Source organism: Oreochromis niloticus, linkage group LG5, assembly GCF_001858045.2.
Source record: "Oreochromis niloticus isolate F11D_XX linkage group LG5, O_niloticus_UMD_NMBU, whole genome shotgun sequence".
NCBI lineage: Eukaryota > Metazoa > Chordata > Actinopteri > Cichliformes > Cichlidae > Oreochromis > Oreochromis niloticus.
Window position 1 is genome coordinate 18,784,618 of NC_031970.2, and position 25,287 is coordinate 18,809,904.

General features: G+C 40.4%; 2 protein-coding genes and 1 long non-coding RNA gene across 4 annotated transcripts in view; 2 read left to right on the plus strand and 1 right to left on the minus strand.

Annotated features, from left to right (window-relative positions):
- The window catches only part of megf6b (multiple EGF-like-domains 6b), a 58,740-nt gene extending 38,206 nt beyond the window's left edge, over nucleotides 1-20,534 (minus strand). Inside the window, exons 1-5 of one of the 2 annotated variants that reach the window (XM_005459004.4) lie at nucleotides 20,444-20,534; nucleotides 19,607-19,655; nucleotides 17,661-17,795; nucleotides 16,645-16,754; nucleotides 9,469-9,573 (exon numbers count right to left, since the gene is read on the minus strand). In XM_005459004.4, coding sequence (XP_005459061.2) covers nucleotides 9,469-9,573; nucleotides 16,645-16,754; nucleotides 17,661-17,795; nucleotides 19,607-19,608 — 352 coding nt within the window. In that variant the 5' untranslated portion in view covers nucleotides 19,609-19,655; nucleotides 20,444-20,534. Of the gene's footprint in view, nucleotides 1-9,468; nucleotides 9,574-16,644; nucleotides 16,755-17,660; nucleotides 17,796-19,606; nucleotides 20,043-20,443 lie in introns of those variants that run through there. The other variant, XM_019359297.2, reaches the window with a different exon arrangement.
- A 617-nt stretch (nucleotides 20,535-21,151) lies between these two features.
- akr7a3 (aldo-keto reductase family 7, member A3 (aflatoxin aldehyde reductase)) lies at nucleotides 21,152-25,287 on the plus strand. The gene is made up of 7 exons (XM_003454534.5): nucleotides 21,152-21,632; nucleotides 22,175-22,362; nucleotides 22,498-22,602; nucleotides 22,948-23,044; nucleotides 23,244-23,343; nucleotides 23,452-23,581; nucleotides 24,889-25,287. The coding sequence occupies exons 1-7, from the start codon at nucleotides 21,341-21,343 to the stop codon at nucleotides 25,048-25,050; spliced, it is 1,074 nt and encodes a 357-aa protein (XP_003454582.1). The 5' UTR covers nucleotides 21,152-21,340; the 3' UTR covers nucleotides 25,051-25,287.
- On the plus strand, nucleotides 23,588-24,875 carry LOC112846908 (uncharacterized). Its single transcript, XR_003220124.1, has 2 exons — nucleotides 23,588-23,835; nucleotides 24,510-24,875. It is a non-coding gene; the product is annotated as an uncharacterized LOC112846908 (long non-coding RNA).

The following is a 25,287-nucleotide window of genomic DNA, read 5'->3' on the forward strand; positions in this document are numbered from 1 at the left end:
TTCTGATTTACACAAACTAGATGCAGTCGGCCCCTGAGAGACCAGGAGCGACCTTTTATCAGGAATGCTGTAAAGACCCTAATGAGATGGGGTGGGAGCCCAGAATCTTGGACAATTATGGGAGATTAGGGTGCCGTGCAGGATGCAATGGCAGGTAGGTAGGCAAAGATGGCCCCTCCTCCTGACTGCACTCCCTCTCATTAGACGTGTCTTTCAGGACTTCACAGGAACAGCGCTGTTCTCTCTCAGGGCTGAACATAAATTTTTGTTTTTCAGTGTGGAACAGAAGACAGGACGTCCTTTTGTGTGAAAGAGAGACCAAACAACTGTTCTAACAGAAAAAAGAGCCGCCCTCTACTTTCAATATCATTGTTTTAATCTGCTTTGAGTCAGCTGCACTGTGCCTTTCTTATGTTGTTTCTTATTTTGTTGTTTTGGTTTTATTTTTTATTTTTTTATTCCTGTTTCAACACACAGTCTGGTTGTCATAAGTGGTTCTTAAAATGGCAAGAATTTTCCGGTAAACGAAGTCCAGGCTAATCACAAAAATGCATCATGTGTGTCTGTGAGGACAAAAATGTTTGAGAAAGTTTTCTTCTTTAATTTGATAAATTCTGTATTGTTTACATCAGTATTTATTACTGGACTTCTTTACCCGGTACTGTTGCCAACTGTGAGAAACCACATGTGTTCATCTTTGCTATGCCTTTAAGTTATTTCTAAAAAGAAAAAGCCAAACATTTGCTGGTTTTATTTTCTTAAACGTGCCAATATGTTTTTCTCATCTATATATAATTTAACCTTCAATAAAATTTGGTTTTGATTGTTAGGAAGACACAAAAGAAATGGATGAAGGTTAAGAAACATGGCGACCATGCAGACCAAAGACTTAGCCATTATTTAACTTTAGCTACAGCTTCTAGAATAGATGCTTCTTAGGCAGAAGATACAACTGAGTTTGAGCTTGTGAGAGAAAAAGGTTAGAGAGGGGAAACGAGATGGATGTAAAGAAATAAAAGAACAAAGAGGTGAAAAATGTGTGAGGAAAATGCAAACTTCTGCTGCTGTTTTCTTGAGCCTGTATTGCACAGCATCCCTCATTTGAGCCCATCTAGATTTCTCGCTATGTTGGTTGCTAACAATGCTACAAGAACAGGATTAAACCTTCAAATGCTAAAAAACAGAAAACATGCCAGTGACTCTTACTGGTACATTTAAACTGCACTTTAGAGAGAAAGTGTTTCGTAAAAATAAAAAAAGCAATAATAGCAAGATTATGCCACCACCTGACCTTGTTCAGTGTTTTTAAAACAGATCCGATTAACTTGTTTTAACTTTACATTTGTGTTTTTGAGAAAAGAATGAAAGACATCACAATTCTCTCCAAGCAAAGTGAAAAAACAGACTTCAGCTCGTTCGGTCCTTTCAGCTGCAGCCTGTTAAACCCATCACAGAACAAAAGGGAAACCCTGCGAATGATTTAAACTGTCAGAGATTCCCTAGACTTTTACAACGCCATTGTCAGCTGTTTGACTTTTACAGCTTTTTTTTCATCCAACTTAACTAAAACGGTTAGATTATAAGCAGATAAAACAAATGTTATGAGTCACTATATGACAGTTATATAACTCAAGGCTTTTGACCTCGTTTTGGAGGATGGACACACCAATCATGAGTGACAAAGCGCTACAGCTGGTCATCTCGCTACTTTATCTTCTGGTGGATTTACAGTCTTTCACGGTCACACTGACCAAAATGAAGGATAATCGTGTGAGTTATGGGCCATTGTTAAAGTGTTCCAACCGATCCATTCGTTCCCAGTTGTGATGCCGTTTGAGAGCAAGGGAACAAAAAATTAAGGTGCAATATTCCAGGAATCCCTTCTGTGATGAATTCGCCAAAAGTGAAAGAGGATTTTGCACCAGTCATAACAATAGTGTACTCAAAATGTAGTATTAAAGCATAGCAAATTGTCAAAATGGCAGTACTACACCAGCCAGTCTTTAGAGCTTTACTGTGAAATCTTACATTCTTCCTAAACTACCATGAACACTCTCTTCCTTTTCCTCCTGGACAATTTACCAGCTCACTGCACATCAAAAACATCTCCTGGGCCCAATCTATATTATGGCTAGTCAAACAATGGGATTATGTACTAAGTCGGTGTTCGAGCATTTAAGCTATCTTATATCCAGACCATGGTGCACACATGACTTTCATTTTGCAGCACTTTGTCGCTTAAGCACTTAGCTAGCTCAGCATGGAGGTTTTGCAAATATTTTTCTTGATCCCAAGTAAAAACCATTCAATCATACCCACCATTCAGGGATTTATTTTTACAATGGGAAAGGTCTGAAGGCCTGCATACCGACAGCAGTGATCTCGTTACATTCCACAGTGCTCCTAAACATGAAGGGAAAAGATCAACTCTACACAGAGACTTCTAGCACAAGAAAACGACCAGTCAGCAAAAGGTGTGATAATGAACGGTGACAAACGGTTAGCCAACATTTTCAGGTATGGTGAGATACCGCGCAGCACTCCTGCTGTGAGTCCAGCCATGGACGTCTAGCTCAAGTTTAAAAGGGCACAAACTGCATCCACATGCTGGCTCGACCTTGGCTCTCTCTGCTCCCTTGCAGTCTCCAGCATAGAAGGACACCATAAAAGTCAGTGGTGTCACATAACTCAGATTAGCTAAAGACACAGTTATACTAATGATACTCTTCAACTTTGCACATCAATGCCTTGCTGCATTCTAATGTAAAAACAAAACAAAACACGTGGTCAGTGACTAAAGCCCAGAAACAATTATAGACCTTCAACCAAACAGCCACTAATGTAGTTACTCACATCTGGGAGCCCTGAATAACAATCATTTAATCTCACTAAAGAGAAATACATCTTGGGTTTTTGAGAAAGAGATGCACTTTTAGCAAAATTCAACAGACATGAACCAGGAATAGAATTCCCCACATGGCCTCCTTTGTAGAAAAACGACATTTTTGTGCAGCAAGGGGAGGAGAACAAAACAGGCAACTGGACTGTTGCCTATCTGGTTACAGTCTCTAAGGAAAGACCAGTAACAAAGTAGAATGGCTATGAGAAGAGGAACAAAAGTACTGCAAAAAGAGCCACATTTAAAATCTACATTTGATGATGGCACAGATATAAGTGGACGGTCATCTCAAGATAAATTGTAGCTTATACTTCACATGAAAACCAGATTCATGAATCCCTCTGAAGAGCTTCAACTTAACATAAGGATGTCAAACTCATTTTACATCGTGGACCACATGCAGCCCACTCTGATCTTAAGTGGGCCAGCCCAGTGAAACTCATTTAGTCTTAATATGAGGAAAAGAATTGCAATTTCAACAGTACATTTGATGTTTTCTATATGATAAATGTGTAAAATTACAGAAAAAGCTATGATAGCCCAACGCATAGACATATTTTCAGTAGATCTTTCTATAGTAGGTAGTGAAAACAGGAACTTTTCTGTTATTTAATTGTTTATCTATTACTTTACTTTGTTTAGTATAATATGAATGGAAATTGGCAAGGTCTTTATAACTAGGAAAAGCAGTGAAACTTTCCAAACTACACTTAAATGTTAAAAATCTATGAACTCCTTCACATTTTCCAAAGGCTTTCAGTGGGCCAGACTGAAAGTTTTGCTGAGCCTGTTCTGGCCCCCGGGCCTTATGTTTTACACTCCTGACTTGACAAAAAGACAGTGAGAGATGGTCAGAAGCAGCAAGAAAGACATGATCAGATAAACTGTATGGAGACCATATAACTTGTTAAACAAAAGCCTGTATGTGATATGGTCTGAAGGTTTCTCTCCTTCTATGATTTAAAGTTTCCACTCACCATCACATCCCTCTGAACTGCCAAGGTATCATGACTTATACAGTAAAAATGAAAAATATGACATTTTGGTTACCTTGTTATGTTTCTATTGTTCTTTCTTTTAATGCCAGAAGACAATTAAGACATTTTCTGCTTATAGCCCCTTGACCAGATGGCTTTAGTTCAAGTCTGTGTTCATCACCGGCTGTGTGGAATTCAACAAGTGACCTTTAACAAGACTATAAATTCCCACACTAGCTCCAGGGTTGCTGCTCCGACCATGAAACATGCGACCAAAAAACTTCACAAAGCCAGAACAAGATTAAAGGAACAGTAAAGGTAAGAAGACTTCTGCACTAAAATAAATGAGGAGTTGACCCATTTGGTGTCCTCTCTGAAGTAAATGTCCTGCATTTAATGTAATACTGAGGGAAAGTATTATCAGAAAAATTCAACTTTTAGTACATAAAAAGTACTGAGCATCAAATACAGACACAGATATAAAACACAGCTTTATAGTAGGTAGATAATTCTAACGATTTATTTACTGCCAAAACATATAATAACAACTAAAAAAAGCTTCATGTTTTGCTATGTAGTTTGACTGTGTAAAGTATTAAAATTGTACTCAATTACAGTACAGTTGTTACTTTTCACCCCAGTTTATTATACAATCATGACCCATGTGATATGACATCACAAAATATCTCAGTGAAAGATTGAGAAAACTTATGAAAAGCATGCTCAGTGGAGAAATAATCAATTATATCAGATAAGCTGATTAGAGTGAGCTTCTCATTGTGTCCCCGTTGTATTTCAGCACCACAGCCACTAGACTGTGGAGGACGCGTCATGCACCAAAAGTCCCCACAGAAATAACTGACCTCATTATTTAGAGCTTTAATCAACTGTGTATAAGCCACAGTAAAACCTAGGCGAGCTCTTTGACTGAAACAGACTCTGTTAGCAGTATTAGGGTGTATGTACAAAATCTCCTTGTTCTAACTGATCCCTTTGCTGTTCTGTTAAAAGGAGAAAATAATTGTTATTTAACTTTACCCCGATCTGGATGAATTACTCTAAGAAACTTGGAATGATTGACTGAAGGCATTTGGATTGACTGAAAGCTCAACATGGCAGTGGCTGAGAAAAGCATGCCTTAGAGCCTTAGAGAATAATGTTGACGATGATAGCTATCAGTACAGTACAGTTCTTCTTGAGTGATGTCTAGAACAAGCTGGTGCTTCTGGCATCGCCGTGACCACAAACTGAGCCAAGATATGAGCTTATGGCTCAGAAATAATAAAAAAGAACAAATGAAACTCATACTGTAACACAGAAAGAGCTATTTCAGCTCTTCTTTGGACTCAGCAAAGAAGTCTACCGCACACAGCATTATGCACATTGTGGGAATTGAGCAAACACCATCAAATCTGGAAAACCTTTTACTTTGCTTTCAACGGTTTTACTTTAATATCACAGACTCCTCATATTTGTGTCAAATAACTCTAAAACAAGTTATCACATGATCCATTGGTTCAGTGATAACTGCATCACCTTTCACCAGATGGATCTGATACAAAAAGCATCTTTAAAAGACATTTAAAGCTTCTTCAACATAGTAAAGTTTCATGTTACAGTGTTTGTCAGCCTCTCTGTCTATCTGTCTGTCTCTAGCTGAGCCAGATGTCAGCTGGTATGAAGACATCTGCCTTGCCAGGGGTCTGAAAGCCTGGGACGCCGCTGATCCCAGAGGATACCACTTGCCTACTGATGACAGGTGGGATATAAAGTACATCAGGAACCAAGTGACTAAATCCCTTTGGATACAGACAAGAAGAGTAGAAGAGCTGTTTGGTTTTTTGGTTTTTTTAAAAAGGACCTTAGCACATACAAAAAAGGCCCAAACAAGGTACGCTATGTTTCCACTTCACTGTTGAATTTATTACAAAATATCAGGTTGAAATCGCTGAAAAGCTCCAACATTTTCATACATGTTATTGACATGAAATGAAAGTGATACCATGCTTTTATAAGGTGTTATAGGTGGACACATTACATCATTTGGATCACTTTACCCTGTTGGAAGGTTGGCTGCTAGGGAACATATGATGTCCTAATATCAGATATAAATAGCAACCTTCGGAGTCCTAAGATGTACCCGTGTGCCAATTTGGTTGCTGTCTTGTGGACAAAGACAGAGATTTATATTATAGCAAGTAGTTTTTATTTGCATTATAGACCTCATTCTACTTTAATTGGGAACTGTGTTGTATTTATGAGTAAATAAACAGTCTAAGTAAACAGAAGATTTACTCATAAATTAGCTGAATGATGTGGCCGTAAGCAGTGTAAGTAAACATAAATACAGCCTTATAAATCAGCTGCTTCATCAGAACTGCTGTCAAATTTTGATTGGTTCTCAGAAATATTTAACGCAAACAAACAAACCACAAAATTACAGGACATGGATTTGCAAGGGAATATCACTGGTCTCCATCAGTCATATCAAATTATGCAACTATTAAACATCACACTGTATCCACTCTGTTTTGTAAGTGGAGGCTGACCCTTTCAAAAATGTGATTTACTATCTATCAAAGGACTAGAAAGGCCTCTAGGCACCAGTTCCTGCTTTACCGCATAGTTGAGGCACAAACACAAAAAAATAGTAATTATTGTCTTACACACAACCAGGGCACAATGCTGTCCTAAAAGCAAAACAGATGACGGCTACAGACAACTATTGAGAGCGGAGGACTAATTGGCCCCTTTGAAGACATAAACACAATCCAATTGCTATACACAAACATGGACAAACCACATCAGAAGTTCTCCAAGGGGGGATCACCACGTGCAGCTGCAGAGGAATGCTGTTGAGAGCTGTCTGAAACGATGAGTGAATCTTTGAGTGAAGTGTGGCTACACACATTCATCCTTGGCCGCATCCTCCACTGTGGCTTCAGGTTGTTGTTTTTTTTCTTTACATGAACATCTTAACAGAGAGCAAACAGGGGCTGACAGCTGTGAGAAGCTTGATGACCGCAGTAATGAGTGCACTATAATGGCAACTTGTGTGAGCAGCACGCTCACATCTTTACAAGGGTTATTCGTCCAGAGCTCAGGAACGTGACAACATTACGACAAAAGGCTATGTGTTTGACCACCGCAGGAATGCTCGGAAAGACTGATCAATATATCAGAGCTGTCACTCAGTGAACAGACTCATTCATTAAAGCGATCCTATTAATGAGCCACCAATCTCCAATGAGCCACCTTGTACTCTAAAGTTATTGTCTTTGCCCTTTGGACTTTTTGACCTGACCTGTATTTGGCACATTTAGTACCAGAAAAAGCGCCTGTGTCCACCTCCCACCAACTTAAGCATTGCCCCTGGACAGGAGGAGTCAATTGACAGCCCCACACCCTTCATCCAGCAGTCCATTCAGGGCCAATCACCAAGAAATATAGCTGCCTGAGTGCTTACAGGCTCATAATCTCTAAATAGCTACCCACCAGCAAAGGCCCCCTAGGTGTCCACTGATGACAGTTATCATTCACAATGAAAAACAACAGTGGCATATCAGAGTGTGTGGAAATGGAAAGAAACAGGCTGGATGGAAAACAGGATGGGCCTTAAAAGTGACTTTTAGGTTATGTGGAGAATTGATTGGTCCAAACAAAACATCCAACATTATTACTATGACTGTGTGTCTGTGTGTGCCTGTGTGTAAAAGCCACAACAATCATTTCTATTTAGCATTTTACGTCATACATGAATGAGTGTGTTTGGGGAAAAATGACAGGGATAAAATATGTCTGTCTTAAAATAAGGAACTGAAGGTAATCTCTGAAGGTTTCTTCCCCTCTTTATGCACCTTGCTAGAAGGTGAAGGACTGCCAGAGCCCCCATATTGGAAACATAAGAGAATACTCGAGTGTCAGATTAATGTTTTTTTAAATCCCATATTTATGTTTTATTTCATAACTTAAAATGAGTCGATAAATCAGTTTTAAAATGTAGCAACAGGAGGGGTGAGACTGTGAGTGCTGTATATTTTCAAAAGCCAAATAGTGCAGTGAACAGGTTTTTTTAATTGATTACATTTTTTGTTCTGATCACTTACTGATCCACTGAGCACTTATTTAGACATCAGCTGTGTTTTTCATGATAAAGTCTTGCTGATTGCCACTATCATTCCCACAACTTCATACTATTTGTTATAGTGAGGAACAAACGTGTGCATGGCACCATGCTGTGCGCACTGACCATCACTTCAACACCCCATATCTGTGATTTATCATTGTGTGTTACTAAAAAACACGCTACTGCTCTGTTCAGAATGACTGATGAGCTTCTACTATGGAGACAAAAGAGGGCGGGCATCCTATCCTCCATAAACATAACATAAAAGAAGCCAAATACATGTCATTCAGATACATTATTTCATCCACAGAGAATGCAGAGCTATAAAACAGAGTCAGCTGGTTTCTAGTTGTTTATGCTGAGACGATCATGCCTCTGAATATGTTTATATGCTCCATTTTAGGCAAACCTATACTTTTTTTTTGCATGAACACTGATGAACATCATCCTAAGCAGATGGTTTCAATCTTCTTAAAGCCCTCCTCTTTAAGGCACCGAGTGGTCCTAAGCTTTGCTGGACAGGATCTCAGTGGGCATGTGTATTTATGGATCCCTTTGTCTTATTGGTTAATCTTTCATTCAAGTATGAAGTAATCAGAATTAAGCCAGGTCAGCTTAGCTGCCACCGAAACCTTTGATTCCTCAATGGCTAATCATGAGCCACAGCCGAGAAGGCTGTGAAACTACACGTTCCACCAGTGAAGTCTTGAGAAAATCACGTGTTGATTAAGAAGTTGGTAAGTTTGAGATGAAGGTGAAGGATTCTGGATCCTGCCCAGAGTGTGTAAAATCAGATTAGACCTAACAAAAGCGTGATGTTTACTCGGCCTCTGCATTGAGAACTTGTGCAACAAAGTCTGTAACATTTGGGAGGGTCTGAATCGAGGGCGACACGGACAATTCTGACAAAAAGTTGACACCGAAAAGGAATTTCCTGCCGTGTGGTGTTATCCGAAAAATAACAGAATCTTCCACTGTGTTACTTCAACAGCTCAAATTTAACAATGGAGATGCTGATAAAATACTTAGGTTTCTGGTAAGTAAGCCAAGTGCTGATGTGAGGAGATTCCCTATTCACTCCACAGAAAGGCTATCACTTCAACAGAGTTCAGGGGGAGGCCTGGCAGTCTGACTGAAGTGGATCAGAACTGTAGGCTACAGAAAATAGTCAAGGGGTTTTTTTTTTTTAATTAAATAGTGACCTACTGATCAATTTCAATCTGTCTGTTAAGTGTTTTCTTGATTCCTGCCATTACTGTAGTTACTTTCCAACCCCCAACCTCCATCCAATGAGAGCTGAGAATGGGTTCTTTAACTCTACATGTTGTTTTATTACCAAACTCTGAAAAAATGGAACAAATGTAAGAAACACGACAACAAAGAATGGGCAATAAAACAAGCATAAAAGAAAGAGAAGAAAAGAGAAGATTCTGAATATGAAACACTGCTAGGATGTCTCTACTCACCGTACTGGCAGCTGGGGCCGCTGAACCCTGCGGGACAATCACAGAGCTGAGTGGATCCTTCCCGACACTGGCCCCCGTTGAAGCAAACACCGTAGCTACACACCGCTGCATGTGGAAAGACAAGAGGAAAGAACAAATAGATGAGAGAAGCAGAGACACCTGGCTGTTCTCAGGACACGTCAGCATCTGCGATTTCTTAAACTGACCTCTTTCTATCAAAAACTTATCACCAGCCTATTAACTTCTGTCTAAAGAGGAACCTGAATTCTCCTCCATTCACACTAACAAATGTAAGTGGAATCTGTCTCTTGGCTTTGAGAAGACAAACAAGGTTTTTTCGCCAAGAAATTTCTAAACAGTAGTTTCCATGACTTTTAAATATGATTGATCACAACAGCTTGTACGACTTTCACGGGAAACTGCCCTCTTCCTCACGCAGTCAGAGAACATCACCTGGAAATTTCATCGATCGCAGAGCTGAACCTTTGTTTATTGTCGTAAACTGTGACTGTACAGATGTGCCATGGTGAGTTACGATTGAAATTCACAGAGGCACAGGTCAGGCTCATCCATCTCTTTGACAAGCGACCAGGAGTCCTTAAATCCCCGTGAGTCAAACTGTTAAGATGAGAAATTTAAGGAATCCCAGAACTTATAAACAGTGGGAGCCACTAGGTAGCTTAGAGCACGTGAATTCACCTCAAAGGTAAACGATCACATTCCATAAACTCACACAACACTCACATTAATCATGACAGCCCTCCAGCTCGAACTGTGCCTGTACTCATGTAGTACATGGGTGCTGCAGTGTACCTGTCTACGTGTATGCTCACGTGTGTGGAGAGTAATATCTATGTAAATCACACACAGCTGTTTAAGCCAGACGTGCACTGTCCTGAGCAGAATACAGTACTTAGTGATGACGGGTTCAAAGGACTGATGCCTATCATTGCTGTTCCTGCAACATGTGGACACTGGGAGTCAACAAAACACAGTCGAGCCAGTTAATCATCCAAGGAATCCAAATGGCAATCCTTCATAAGATGATTGCAAATAGGTCAGCCAGTTTAACTTAGCATCTTCTGCCACATGTGCATTTTTGTCTGTTTAATCCAACCAGAAACAGCATGTCCAATCATCATCAGGCTGGTGGTTCCGATGCCCTTTACTAGCCATATACGGTCATAGTGAGGGTCTCAGCATGCCCGGTACAGCTTAAACAGAAACATCAGTATGATTTCTAAAAAAATAAAAAATTAAACTGACAACTCGCATTTGACTTGTATTATGCACTTTACTTTCATACTGTGTTCTACATTTCAACTAAAAAATGTAACACTTAAAAAATTTAATAGTCAGAACACCAAAAGATTCACTCTTTTGTTTTCTGTTTAACAGACAGCCAGGCAGAAATATCAAATGAAGACGTGAGGTCTGTACTAAAAAACAGGATTTAGGTGATGGTGAGGTAACTTTGGATTTAATCTCGGTTCTTTAGTGTCATGACATTGGTTCACTTCTTACTGTGTGGGCAACAAGCAGTAAGACGTGCTACACACTTAACCTGTTCTTGAGTAAGTTAGTGAGATAACAGACATATATCAGTACCTCCTACTCACGAATCAAATGGCATCACCAGTTGTAGAAGATCTAATGGAGTTTGGCAGCCAGAATGTGAGATGTCTCTTAGGAACGCAAGACTATTCAGAGCCTGTCTGAATACTTTGGCTTTCTCTGAGATCTACATTCTCAGCAAAGTGCTTATCTTTGATTAAAGCAGAGACTGACCTAATAACATTTGCAAGAAAGCCAACTTACCGGTTTCAATTACCCTTTTATTTTTGTTCTTTACTTACTTGATTCTCTGAAACTGTGTTTGTCATTTTCCAGTATTTCCAAATATTATTGGACTAAATTACTCACTCATTTTTTTTTTAAAGAAAATAATCATTAAATGATTAATCAATCATTTAGAACGCCAGTAGTTGTACCCTTAATCAATAACATTCATAACATTTACTAACTTTCAACAGATGTACAATAAAAAGACAGAAGATCAGCTTAGGCAAGGGAGAGATGCCTCGGGGTGTGAAAATATAAGATGGCTTAAGTATATCTGCAATCAGGCTTTAGCTGCACTTTGGGGAGTAACATAACTTTTCCAGACAAAGGAGATGGATGTCAAGAAGCAGTTTCTCCAATAAACACAGATGAGCCGGAACAATTTCATGTATGTCTCTCAGCAGATTCAGAAGGCTCTGTGGAGACCGGCACTCAGCCTAAACATCCGCTTGTCATCTGGCTACGTTCGCAGACACCTGCTTAAAAGTTGGATCATCCAGATCACTTGCACCACACATCCCATACATATATACCAGAAACACATCAATGAGTCTTTCTTGCTTATATCACAAAATGCACCAGCACTCTAAATGCATCTATGTTGTGGTCATCATCTTATAATTCAACAGTATCTGCTAATCCTGATAACTTCCAGGTCCTGAAGATTGTGTGACTAATGAAGCTGAAGCTGAACATACCTTCATCTGTACCTCTGTTATTATATAATGTGCAGGAACTCTGATGTGGTGAAAATAACAGGTGACAGACAAGCAGTAACATTTTTTGGACATTGATATTAGCACCAGCTGTGAGAGATCAAATTATTTTGATATCCCACATTCCTTATTACAGTAGGGGGAAAAAGTGTTAAATGTACAAAATCACCAAGCACAAATGAAAAGGTCAGGTCTCTCAGAGAGACTTCAGACTAAGCGACGACAAGGAGAATGTACATTCCCTCTTCAGAGGTTGCTGGCAGCTAACCAGGGCATTTTTGGGCAGCCCCCTTCCTGAGCCCCTTACGGTGCTTAATCTTCCCTGAAATAATTCCTTAATGTGGCATGCAGTGTGGCATAAAGCCCAATCTCATCTTTTTTGCTGTGAAAGCCTCCACTCTTTTACACAGACACCTTCCCAGAGAGAATTAGCAGCTTCCACAAAAAAAGGAGAGACAGAAAGAGCGGGAGGTCAGCAACTCGCACGGAGGAGCTGAAAACCAACAAGCAGGTGTTACCCTTACAGCTCCTGGAAGGGATGAGTGAATCAAGATGGAGGCTCAGCTATGTTTGTTTAGACTCTGTCGATCTGTTTGACCCCAAGAGCGCACCCCAGAGGGAAGCCGGAGTCAGGGCAATTCATGGACACAAAGGCCTGTGCATAAGCCTGAGTTTGGGGCCATAAATGGTACACGTATTCTGAGGCTACAAATCCCATTTTGCTATTCAGTGAGATGTGTCATTTCAAGGAGCTCTTGTTAAAAACAGGGCTATGCCAGATATTCTCTGACAGGTTTCTTTGAAAAACTTTAAATACCATTATTATTACATTGTAAGTACTGTGTTTAAACTTAGTCAAGGAGGAGAAGTCAGCAGGCAATCTGTGCAGCATCATACAATTCGGCTCTCTCTCGCTTTGTTTGGGAGCACCATCCCACTTTTTCATGTAAGACACAATAGTGAGTACGAAAAGAATCACCTGTGATGAATCATAATGCCCATTTGAGCTGGAAACCAGGTCAGTTTGACAATAAACAATAAAAATGCAGTAATCAGAATATATGGGCTGTGTGACAATAAAACACATAGACAGACATAATGTTTAGTGTCCATAATTACTGGTAGGTAGAGGAGAAATATGTCATTCAGTCCCATTATGGGTGAAAAGATCCCATGGGAAGCATGGGAAGTATTTGGCCAATTCAAACTTACTTTCACTTTGCACTGTGCAGCACAGCAGTTGTGCGATAATAACATGCGTGTCACTAAGACTAAACAGGAAATATTGCATATACATACAGAGCACCATATGTCTGCATTCTTCCCCATACTAATTTGAATAGTTAGCTATACTATGAGCTTATTGCAGTTTTACTTATTGCTGATGATTTCCACTGAAAAACAATGTTATGGAACATAACTAATTTTTTACAGCCTGACTATTAAATACTGTACCAATTCTAACCTCATAGAAAGACTTAACTATATGCAACTTAACCAATAAAATGATTTTAAGGAATGATGGCTTTGGTGAAGTCAGTCTTCCAACACTGGCCACATGTTACTGATTAGATCAAAAGGAATGTTGGGGTAACCAAAGGCAGCGTTTCAATGAACCAAAGAATCTGAACAACACTGTGGTTTTGTTGTGTATTACACCAAGTAATGTCTCCCTTAATTTTGGTCTATTTCTCTGCATGTGTGCGGGTCTGTGACTGTTTGTGTTCAGATATGCAAAAAGTAGTTCCACAAAAAGACCACCCATGGGTAGACAGAAGACCATTTTGACTTTTTCTGGCCACTGAGTTTTTTTCACTTGTAGCTACTTTGGCCAGTGCGGCCACAAAAGAGGCCAGTTCCTATTCAGCAGTTAACGAGGACGACAAACTGGAGAAGCCATTGTCCCTGCTCCTCAGCCCCTTTCACAAAGCCTGCTTGTTGCCGTCAATCAACATAGCTGCTCGTTTCCACTGCTGGATAACCCTGTCCATCCTCAACCCTCCTGTAGCTACTTGTTAAAGTGGAGCAGTTTAATTTACTGACTGAGTGGCTCTCTAAACACGTAAGTAGAGGAAGTTACCATCACTGAGTTAAGAGGGCTTCAGATCACAGTAGAACCAAATACTCATTTGGAAAACTGGAGCCTTTTCAGAACATACAGACGTCAGCCAGGCACAATAATCTGTACCTTTGTTATTAAACAATGCAGATCAAACAGCACGTTCTGCCTCCACACGCCACCTGCCTGACTTTTGGTAGAGAACGGTCATGAAATGCATTAAGAAAAAAACAGACAAGGGGGCTCTAAGATCTCAGACAGAGGGGCATAAAGTGAAAAGAGTGGCTTTAAAAAAAGGTTTAGTCTTTCAGTTTGACTCTCTCCTGTGAGCACTCTTTGTGCCATAATAGTTGAAAACACCAGAACTTGGAGAGACTTGGAAAGCAAAAATGCAAAATCTCAGGTATTTGCAAACTGCACAAGAACTATGAATCAATGCTATTATGTGAATGGAAAACACATAAACCCATCATAATTAGATGATAATAGCCTGAAACTAAAAGATATGGAAAACAAGAGGGAGGGAGTCAAACTGGAAGAACAAAACGTAAAAGCAATCAAACGTTTTCTGTGCTGTGGTATACTCGTTCTCCAAATATGTAATTCTGTTAAGTGAAGAATGCTGGAGCGCAGAACAGCTGAGACCATGGGCTGCAAAAGTGTGCAAGGGATGGATATAAATAATGGGACAGAATAAACACAGGTGAATTTTAATGAAAAGCCAAGAGGGGGACTCAACTTACAAATGTGTCAACTTAGAACGTAGAACCAGACCCTTAACTGTCTGACAATAAAGTGAGGTCATTAGCATAATTACCTTACAACGACTGACTGGCTGATTTTTATTGGGGAACACACACAGAGAAAAGACAGACAACAAAGGACATTTTTTTAAAAACCCTCAAAAGCAGCAGGCAGTAAATCACTATCTGAACTCAAAGCATTCCCATCTTCCACTCATTTGGGGTTTTCAGAGGATTTGCTAAAGCTGTACATTTCGCAAAGCAGATTTTCCCTTTTGGATGTCGGAGGTGCTGTTGAAAACAGACACACAGATTGCACTGTGCTGACTGAGGTACAGTACAGATAGCACATAGCAAAGTGTGCAGGAGTGGGAGGATTGTGGCCTGAGCTTCCTTTTATCCCAGTTCAATGGCTCAGAGAATAGGGTGATTAGTTTGTCCCATCTCAAAGTGCTGCCTCGTCTTTGGTTACCGAGATAAAAGCCCTCCCTCATGTTGAAGAGACCGGCCATTGTCACGCGAAACAGAGAAACAACCCCCTCCCTGTCTAACTTAAGTGAGGGGAGACACTGTGCAGTCGTGAGGAATGTCTCTTTAAGACATTTCGTTTGGAGTGTTTTAAAACAAACCAGGCTCATTTAGGAGCGACTGTGCAATGCCTCCTAATAAAATTTAATAATGTAACATTCTCCCTGGAAACAAAGAGGCTCTTTGAAAAGGACATAGAGACCATAATAAGGCACTGATGACAGGATATCTTCTCCAACTCCCAGTCCCATCCACTTCCCATCAGACGACTATCCCACAGAGTAATCTGCCTGTGCTGTGGGTGTAAGGGGCTGGGCATTAAGCACATGGTTCAGTTCCAGGCAGGGAAGGATGACAGGAAAGTGGGAACTTTCTTGTCAGTCTACCTGACGGGGACAAACTGTTTACAGGAAGGCTTTACCAAGGGTCTCTGTGTGGTATGCAGGCTATGCGATCAGGATCACTGGCTGTAAAATCCCATCAAAGGAGACTGCTTGGTCTCAGTGTGTGAAGCTAAGCTTAACCAGGAGGAGATGAGCTGTTGGCAGTCTCAATGTGACCAGAGGAACTACTTTTCCATACATGGATTTGGTGGTGGGAACATTCATTTGTTTTCTTTGTTCTTCTTGTGCAAATCAGAAGGTGGTCTCTCTAATCTTCGGGAGGCCTTAAATGTGACAGGTATCAGGTGCTTGTCATTTTCATATTCATAATGCGGTCTTTTGACCTGCACTACCATGTCACACATCTAATTGAGAAAAGAGGTGATGTCTACAACAATAGCTCTGTGGATGTGAGCCAAGAATTAAATGTAGGGTAACAGCTAGACCAGGTGGAGCTTAACTAGGCTGTAGTAAATATCCAGCTGAGAAAGAGTGGACTCCCAGACAGGCTATCTATCATAAACTAAAGTAGCACTGTAGAGCCATGTCCTCATTGAGACTGTAAATGTCTTTTGCCGAGTGCAACCACTACAATGGAAGTCCCAGTATCCACATTTGAACCTAGCTGGAGTACTGCAGTGAGTCCATGACACTGACCGATAACATCTGCTCAAAAGTGGGTGGGCAAAGAACCTCTAGACCTTTTTGACCTTTCCTTGAACCCTTTTCATTGAGAAGTCTGGGCCAGAGGTGAGGCGATGTTTAAAGCTCCCTTCCTCCTGCTGAGTCAGGAAAGAGATATTGTCTTTTCTACCTGCCTGTCTGCAGACGCTGTGTTTCACACAAGAAGGTCAAAGTCAATGTAAAAAAAACTGATAAAGGATAGAAAAACTGATCACACTTACGATAAAGACAGCCCGCCTCTCCGTTTAGTTGGGACCATCCAGGGCAACACTTGTACACAGTCTGGTAATCCTGTTTGTACACTTGTCTGTATGCCGTGTAGTAGGCTGTCCTGTTAACACGACAAACTTCATGTTAAAAAACGTTCAATCACATTCAGTCTGAATTGCAGCCACGAGCGATGCTGAAACTAACATGTCATTACACAACAGCAGAGCGTTGCTTTGTGTGTGTACAAACGAACAGGAGTATCTCGCCAAATATTTATGAGGGTAATCTTTAATTTTTTTCGCGTGGCACACTGATCAAACAGCTCAGGGCCTTTGAAGTAGCATGTCTTATAATGTTCAGCACAAATCCGCTTCAAGGCGCTGTTTTAAAGTGTGAGAATGGCAGACTGTACTTCAGAGAACAGTGCCTCTCCCTGTACTTTGGGACCCTTGTCATTGCTCCACAGTTATTATGCATTGTGAAAACGTTTTGTTTACAGCGGGTAATTGTGGGCTTAGCGGCCTTTAAAGCAGCCTTTGAATTTGTAACGCAGCAGCTAATGTGGGGAAAGCAAGCGTGAGCAACACAGCAGAAGACTCCCAGAGAAGGGCGAAAATGTTAGGATTGGGTCTCTCGCTTAAAGGAATGTTTGCTGCCAAGACGTCCGTATGTTAAGTAGCTGCTGATGTGGGGCTACACCTTGCACTTAACTCTATAACAGGTTGAAAAGCTGTGATTACAGAACAGGGGTGAGAGAGATGAAGAGGGAAGTGGAGGCTGGATCTCATGTTTGGAGATGGAGTTTAAACGAAGAATCCTGGCCTCTCCGATACATTCTTTCGGTTGCATGAGTCATAGAGACTACTTCAAAACAAGTAATTAATGCTTTGCTCTAGCCAGAGCTTAATCAGCAAAGCACTACATCCCCTGCAGGTGAGGTCAGGAGTGCTCGCAGAAGAGGAGAATCAGAGGCTTTGAGTACAGAAAGGGGGGAGCAGACAGATGAGAAATAACAAGTCTTACTTACCTTCTCTCATAGCCCATGCACCACGACTGCCCCACACAGCCTTGCTTCCAAACTTTAACCATGCGTGTGAAGGCCTGCACACATGGCTGCCTTTGGGCGACCAGCGTCACCTCCTTCTCCGCACACACATTGGGCCTGGAAAAAAAAAAGATTGGTAAAAAAAATACTTAACATGTCAAAATGTTGAGCAGTGTTTTCACAGATGTACAGACGACAGGAGAGCAATTTATGAGCACTTAAAGAAATGTTGCGGGGGAAAAAAACTTGCTTGAGGCGTTTTCTAGTTGTCAACAATGCAGTTCCTGTGAGGGCATTACCTGTGCTAAGGTGTGTGATGACCAGGTTTTGGTATTTCTAAAGACTTAAGGGGAATTCCTCGTGCATCACCTTTCAGGACGATAAGCTACAAAGCAAATCTGCTCTGACTTAAACTCGATATTCAGTGGAACTGTTAAAGTGTTTACACAGCAGCATCGCTCCAAGACAGAAAGAAAGAAAGAACACTAAACAGATCTCAACACAAACTTAAGTTAAGTGTTTCAAGGCTCACCTTAATTTACCTAAGTTAACTGCACCATTCACTGCACCTCACAGGGCCTTCTTAAAATAAAGTCCAAAATGATCTTTGATGCATTTACTTTCTCCATAACTCTCCAAGGATAGAAAGAAAGCCTCAGCACATGGAGATCAGCGGGAATCCTAAGACAACATCCAGCTGCTCGTCTCATAAATAACAGTGATCACTATCACCTTCAGCTGTACACATAATTTAATGTGAAAGACCTTATTGTTAGTGGCAGGGGGCAGCACAGAAACCGCTGTCACACAATTCCAGCTCCGCATGTATTATTTTAGGGTTTAAAATAGCTGTTATACTTCACTGGCTCATCACTGTGAAACAAACAGTCATGGACAGAGTTAGGAATGCTTTGCATGCCACACAGAGCCACATGGAGTCAGTGCATTCATATAAAATACACTGGCAGCATTCCTGCAAACCACTAAAGACCGTGATGAAAGTGCACGGCAGCAAAATTAATTGGATTGATGAAGCACCGATACATGATGAGCCAAATAATCAGTAGTGGCTGACACTGTTAACTGATTGGTCTGTGTGCAAATTAGCTTATATTTACAGAACAGTGGGTGATATTTATCTATTGCTTCACACTGAGTGTGCACTAAATAAATGTCAGTGATAAATAGCTAAAAGAAATAGCCTGATATTTCTTTATAATATAGTTTTATTTCCCTGGATCACTAGTGGGAGTAAAAAATAACATAACATACAAATAACAAATAAAAACAAAAGGAAAAATATTGTGCTGCACTTTATAATAATGTTACACTATTAAGCATTACTTAAGTAGTAATAAGGTATTAGCAAGTTTTTAATTTATCATTCATATAGCATTGCTCCCCTTAGTATGCTATTTATAAACATAGATATATTTTTATAACAATGATAATGACTATGATTATCACTAGCAGTGATTTAGTAGCAGTGATAGCTGTACATGGTGTTATAGTAACAGATGGATAAATATATCTGTATTTATAAATAGTATACTAAAGAGGAGTAATGACATATAAATGATGAATTAAGCATTGGCTAATACCATACTAACCTGACTAATGCTTAATAGTTTAACATTATTATAAAATGCTACCAAATATTGTTATTGTGCCAGAATTTCACAATCTCATCACTTTAAATAATAATAATAACAATAATAACTTCTTAAGCCTTTGCTTTCTACCTCTGGTTAAGTCTCGGACACAGATTTATGGATGTGCAGGTGAACCGGCAGTTATGTCGAAGTTCAAAGGAAATGTGAGTCTGTAAAAAAGTACCTGCAGCTGGATACAGTGAGCGCCACCCTAAATGGATACCTGTGATTAAATAAATATATAAGGATACAGGAAAATGACAAAACTTTACTTACATAAAAGGCTGGAGGTTGTTGGCAAAGCCGTAACGGAATGCGTGCGCCTCTATAATAAATACAATGACAAAGGAGAAAATAACACTGTCCATTTTCCTCTGTTTAGGTCACTCTACAGTTTCAAAGCTGTAAACTCATTCATGTGTATCCCATCACTACCCAGAACAAAAAAAAGAGAACAATCTAAAATAAAAAAAAATCCCAACGTGTCAACTTGAAGAAACTTAACATGCGCTTAAAAGATCTTCCGCGTGAAAATGCCCAACACAGTCCAAAAATGACACAGCCATCCCACGCGTGTGGCGTCTCCGTCGCAGCCGCTATCTGACTCAGAAAATTCCTGCGCACCTACAACAGGTCGCTGCAGATGTTGGACTGACGCGCAAAAAAAAAAAAAAACTCGTGGAGCCAGAGCGCATTCTGCCTCCCTCCATTGACTTGGTAATGATGGCAGGGATTTGGGCTGGGTATGGGGGGGCTCACAGGGAGCCATCTATTATTCAAAGCGTCAGCAGCCCCTGCAAGACACCCTGCAGCCACCGGCACAGTGAGCTCATGGCAAGAGCTTTTCTCTCTCATGACTGACAGCTTTCAAACTTTGTCTGGACAGTGTCACCATGTCTCCACGGGACTTGTGATGTGTGCTTTAAAGTGTTATGATGATAGGTGGTTAAATGCCTTAAAGACAAAATGCTGACATGACCCAGGTGCACAGAAAATGGTTTTATTATACGTACAATATTTGCAGATTGAGCGAGCAGGAGCGCATTTGCACCACATAAGATGCGCGTTCATTACAGCCACGGACATGACTGAAAACGAAGTCACATAGCCTACCATCACGTAGAGGATGTTGAAGGTTGGGGCGGTAAGGGAAGCAGCTAGCGGTCACACTGCAGGGCAAACAGCTGATGGGGCGGTCAAAGGGTCAGCAGCCAGGCCTGCTGCTTTCTAAACAAAGCTTTCATAGCATGCATGTGTTCATGACCCGAAAGAGTCCGGGGTCAGAGCGGTCCGTGCAGCCTCTGGGGCTACAAGCTATATAAAAACATGCTGTTTGAATTAGGCAGAGCTCATCTATGAAGTCTGTCAAAACCGGGACGGACTAAAATACTGAAAGCGGCAGCTAATGTGATCTGGAGACACTGTGCACATCCTGCATATCCTAATGTGCGTTTATCTAATTACACCACAGCAAGTGGTGTTTCAGTAATTGTAGTTTCTTTTGAGAATGGGGGAAAATAGTCTGGGTAATTTTGAGTATGTCAGAGTCCTAGGCCAAGATGCGGGTCAAGCCAGTGCTGAAGTGGCACATTTGGAAAACAAATATATATAAAGATGCACCGAAAAACCAAAAACTACACTCATTATATCTAATTGTATCTGACTGTTTATATCTGCTCATCTGAGTGACACAAACGAATGGACGGTAATTTGCTGACACCTTGTGGTCTAAGGTAAAAATTACACAGTATGACAAGTCCTCTGCTTATTATGCAACGAATAGATCTGAACAAATATTAACCAAAAAAACAAAACAAAACAACAGGAAGTAGTTAGAAAAGGTGAACTTTGCACTGCCTGAACTACAGCCAACAAAAGCGGCCGAATAAAAGCGGTACTAATTGATCATTTAAACAGCACGCTCCGCTTTAAACGGTTTGAGGAACTTTACGACGCTCCCTTAAGATACGACCTTTGCCCTCTGTCGCCTGCTCGCAGTGCTATAGTAGCATGCTCTGGGTAATAACACGACCTCTGTGCACACTCCGACAGAGTAAGGCTATCAAAGAAGTGCTTGTACATTTGCCGAAGTGTGTGGCTCGCAGAAACATGTCGTCTCCAGCTAAAAAGCCGGTGTCCTTACTGGGAACTATGGGCTTCGGGGGGCGAGCAGACGCCGAGCAGAGCCTGGAAATGGTGAAGGCTTTCCTGGACAGAGGACACAACCAGCTGGACACAGCCTTCATGTACGTCGATGGGAAGTCAGAGACCATCATTGGAGGCATGAATCTCCCTAAAACAGGTATTTCATAAGCACACAGTAATGTTGCATGCTCCTAGCGTGCTAACAACTACCGGGTAACCAACCAACGTACCTGTTGGTTACCCCACCTTGAATTGTGGGTGACCAACTTTGTTTATAAAGCATACAACAAACATCGACCAGGGTGCTGCACAACATCAAACATATGTTAATAAAACCATTAAAACATGTTTTTAAAAAGTGTTTTTTTTTTTTGTTTTGTTTTTTTAACCCACTTCTGAATGTCTCAAAACTAAAATGAAGGTTTTGGAGCTGCCTAGTCAAGGTCCAAAGCCTTGATTTGTATATCAAATTGAAATACTTTGGTGTGACCTCATTCTTGGTCTCCTTAAAGTTTTGGGTTGTTTTTGTTTTTGTAAATGAAGCCATACAGCTTTGATGTCACTGAAACAATCTAGTAATAATGAATCCAAAGTGTAAGTGCTGCAATTAAAGCCTGGCTAGCTTTCAGTGTCAGTCTGTCTCACAGACTGTGAAGGAGCTGTGCTGTTTTAACCTGACTACTTCTCGCTCATTCACAGTAAGCATAGCCACCAAGGCCAATCCCTGGGATGGAAAGACGCTGAAGCCAGAGAGCGTGCGCTCCCAGCTGGAAACCTCCCTTCAGAGGCTGCGGACAGACTGTGTGGACCTTTTCTACCTCCATGCCCCTGACCACCAAAACCCCATCGAGGATACTCTCAAAGCCTGCAATGACCTCCACAAAGAGGTTAGCAGACCAGGGAATATATAAACATATAGTTAAATAACTTGCTTTAACAGAACACACAGAAAAAAATTACTTATTTGTCCATCTGCAGTCCTGATATGTTTTAATATTAAATGGAAAGTATCAACTCCCCAGGGAAAATTCAAGGAGCTCGGCCTTTCAAACTATGCATCCTGGGAAGTGGCTGAAATAGTATGCATCTGCAGGCACAACAACTGGATAGTTCCCACTGTTTATCAGGTAATATATCCTGTTCTAAGGATATTTAACTTTCATCTAAATTCAGTAGCCTGATCCTATAATAATTTACCTGTTTGGCATATATCTCTGTGCATAGACTCCGTATGAATCACCCTGTTATGAATATCCTGATTTTTATGTAAACGTGCTCGTAGCTGTATGAGAAATTCCTGTGTTGGCAGAATGAGAGGAAACTTTTACACCTCTTCATCTCTGAGATTTCTGTTCAGAAAATCACTGAAGATTTAAGCTTTTATTAGGTGTCATAGGCCTAACATTTATGTCTGCTATACTGTTACTTGTTTTTCACGTGTTACTAATTCAGATTCTTCCAATCTTTCACAGGGAATGTACAATGCCACAACAAGACAGGTGGAAACAGAGTTGCTGCCATGTCTGAGATACTATGGAATGAGATTCTATGCATACAATCCTCTTGCAGGTACTTTATATCAGTCTTTTATGGTGCACCTTGCAGTTCCGTTTTAAAAAGGTTTATTCAAAAGGAAGCACTCGTGATTGTGATGATCCCCAAAATGAATGCCTTGTTAACGTTACCTGTGAGCTAAAATGTGCCCTGGGTGAGTTACAGCATTAAGTACGTACTATACTGAGTTCTGACATTAGTCCTCCTCTGCCAGGTGGCCTTCTGACAGGGAAGTATCACTATGAAGATAAAGATGGCTCCCAGCCTGCAGGACGATTCTTTGGCAACAGCTGGGCTGGAGCATACAGAGACAGGTGACGATCAGCTGACTGCTATTGAAATATTTGCCAACAAATTGTTTTATGTTGTTGAATGAGATTTTTGTTAACCATAACCTTGATTGTGCTCCTGCTCTGTGGAAGATACTGGAAGAAAAGTCATTTCCAGGCCATAGAGGTGGTTCTGCAGGCTTTGGAAACAGCGTACGGGTCAGAGAAACCCTCGCTGACTTCTGCTGCTATGCGTTGGATGTATCATCACTCTCAGCTTAAGGTACCCACATGGACAGCTGCAGTGACAAAAAATGTTATGCTCATGGTAATTTATATATTTACCGAGTAAAGATTAGCCCTACGGTTAAACTAATAAATAGAACATTTCAAATTGCTAGTATTGGAAACCTGAAAATTAAGAACTATGAGTTACCACTGAAACACTGTGCTTTGTGGTATATTGGTAAGCCTGAAATGAAGCATTTGATTTTTTTCGGTGCTATCCCAAGAGTCAGTAGTTACACAGCCTTTGAGGTTGACGTCTTTGGAAGACGTCAAAAGGGGGAATTGTGGAATTACAGGGATTATTTTACATAACCATTATCTTATCATTGCAGGAATTATCATTTCATCAAAGTGTTTATTGAAGTTGCTGGCATTATGTTATAATTTATATTATAGGGGTTATCATAATCAAATATTAACATTTTTATTACAGGTGCAGTTATAACTACTTTAAAATGATTGAGTTAAATATATATGTATCATAACTCATATGCTGAGTATATTGGTATAGTAAAAAAGTAGCTGAGCAAAGGCCTGAATGTATTCAGCTTCTTGTTGCATTTGAGTTTGCTTAGTTACAGGTGACGGAAGGATGTCCAGTCCATGGTGACCTCAAAGGCCTTAGATCATCACCATATTTGGAAGAGTATGCCACAAGGAGGAACCTCTATGTTGCATTTAATTCTTAAAATACATGAATGTTCTGTACATGCAAATTATGTGCTTGTAAACGCAAGAAGGGGCGTTACAATACCCTGATGTTATAAAAGCAATCTAGAGTGTATTTTGGGTAGAGATGTACAACTGTTTGGCAGTTTACACCTCTCCACGCTGCGTGCATTCATTAAAAATCAATTGTTTGATTGACCTCTTCTGGACCATCATTGTTTTACTCTCATCCTCAATTTCGAACCCGTAACAAGGTTTTTCACTGAAAGATTTTAAGGTCTATTTTTTTTCCTTTAATTATGTTTTAGTGCAGTGGAAATGCCCCCAAACTTTCAGCATGTGCAAAACCAGAGGTAGAACAAAGCACAACAATGTTTTTCATGTTGTTTACAGGTTTGTTATATATGAAAGGGATTCTTTTAGAAAAGAAGTACCCCAAAAGTGATTAACTTGACAGGTATTGTGATATATCCCCCCCCCAAAAAGCCAAATTCTCTACTCACCCAGATTTTTTTTTTTTCTTCTTCTTTTTTAATGTAACAAATCCTCCACAAATACAAATCTAAAGACATTTACAGAACTCCAGCTGTGTAATTCCTGTTTTGAGTAATTTTCTCCAACTCATGTGTCCAGGGTGATCTTGGAGATGGAGTCATTATTGGCATGTCGAGCATGGAGCAGCTTCAGCAAAACATGGCCGCTGCGGAAGAGGGTCCTCTGGATCAGAGAGTGGTCGACGCCTTCAAAGAAGCCTGGAATCTCGTAGTCCACGAGTGTCCAAACTACTTCAGATGAGGACCTTCTTGATCATCACTTTATATGTAATTTAATTTAGCAGAAATTCAGAAATTTCTCCTAATTACACTTAATTAGGGTTTTTGAATTGTCCCCTGAAATGTAAATTTTTCCTTCTTTGTATTTTTATCAAAGAACACATCATTGTTAATGTAAAATAAATAAATTGATTAATAGTGTTTCATGGAAAAATAACTTCTTCAAGAGTTTGCATTAAATTTTGTCAAATCAAAAAAA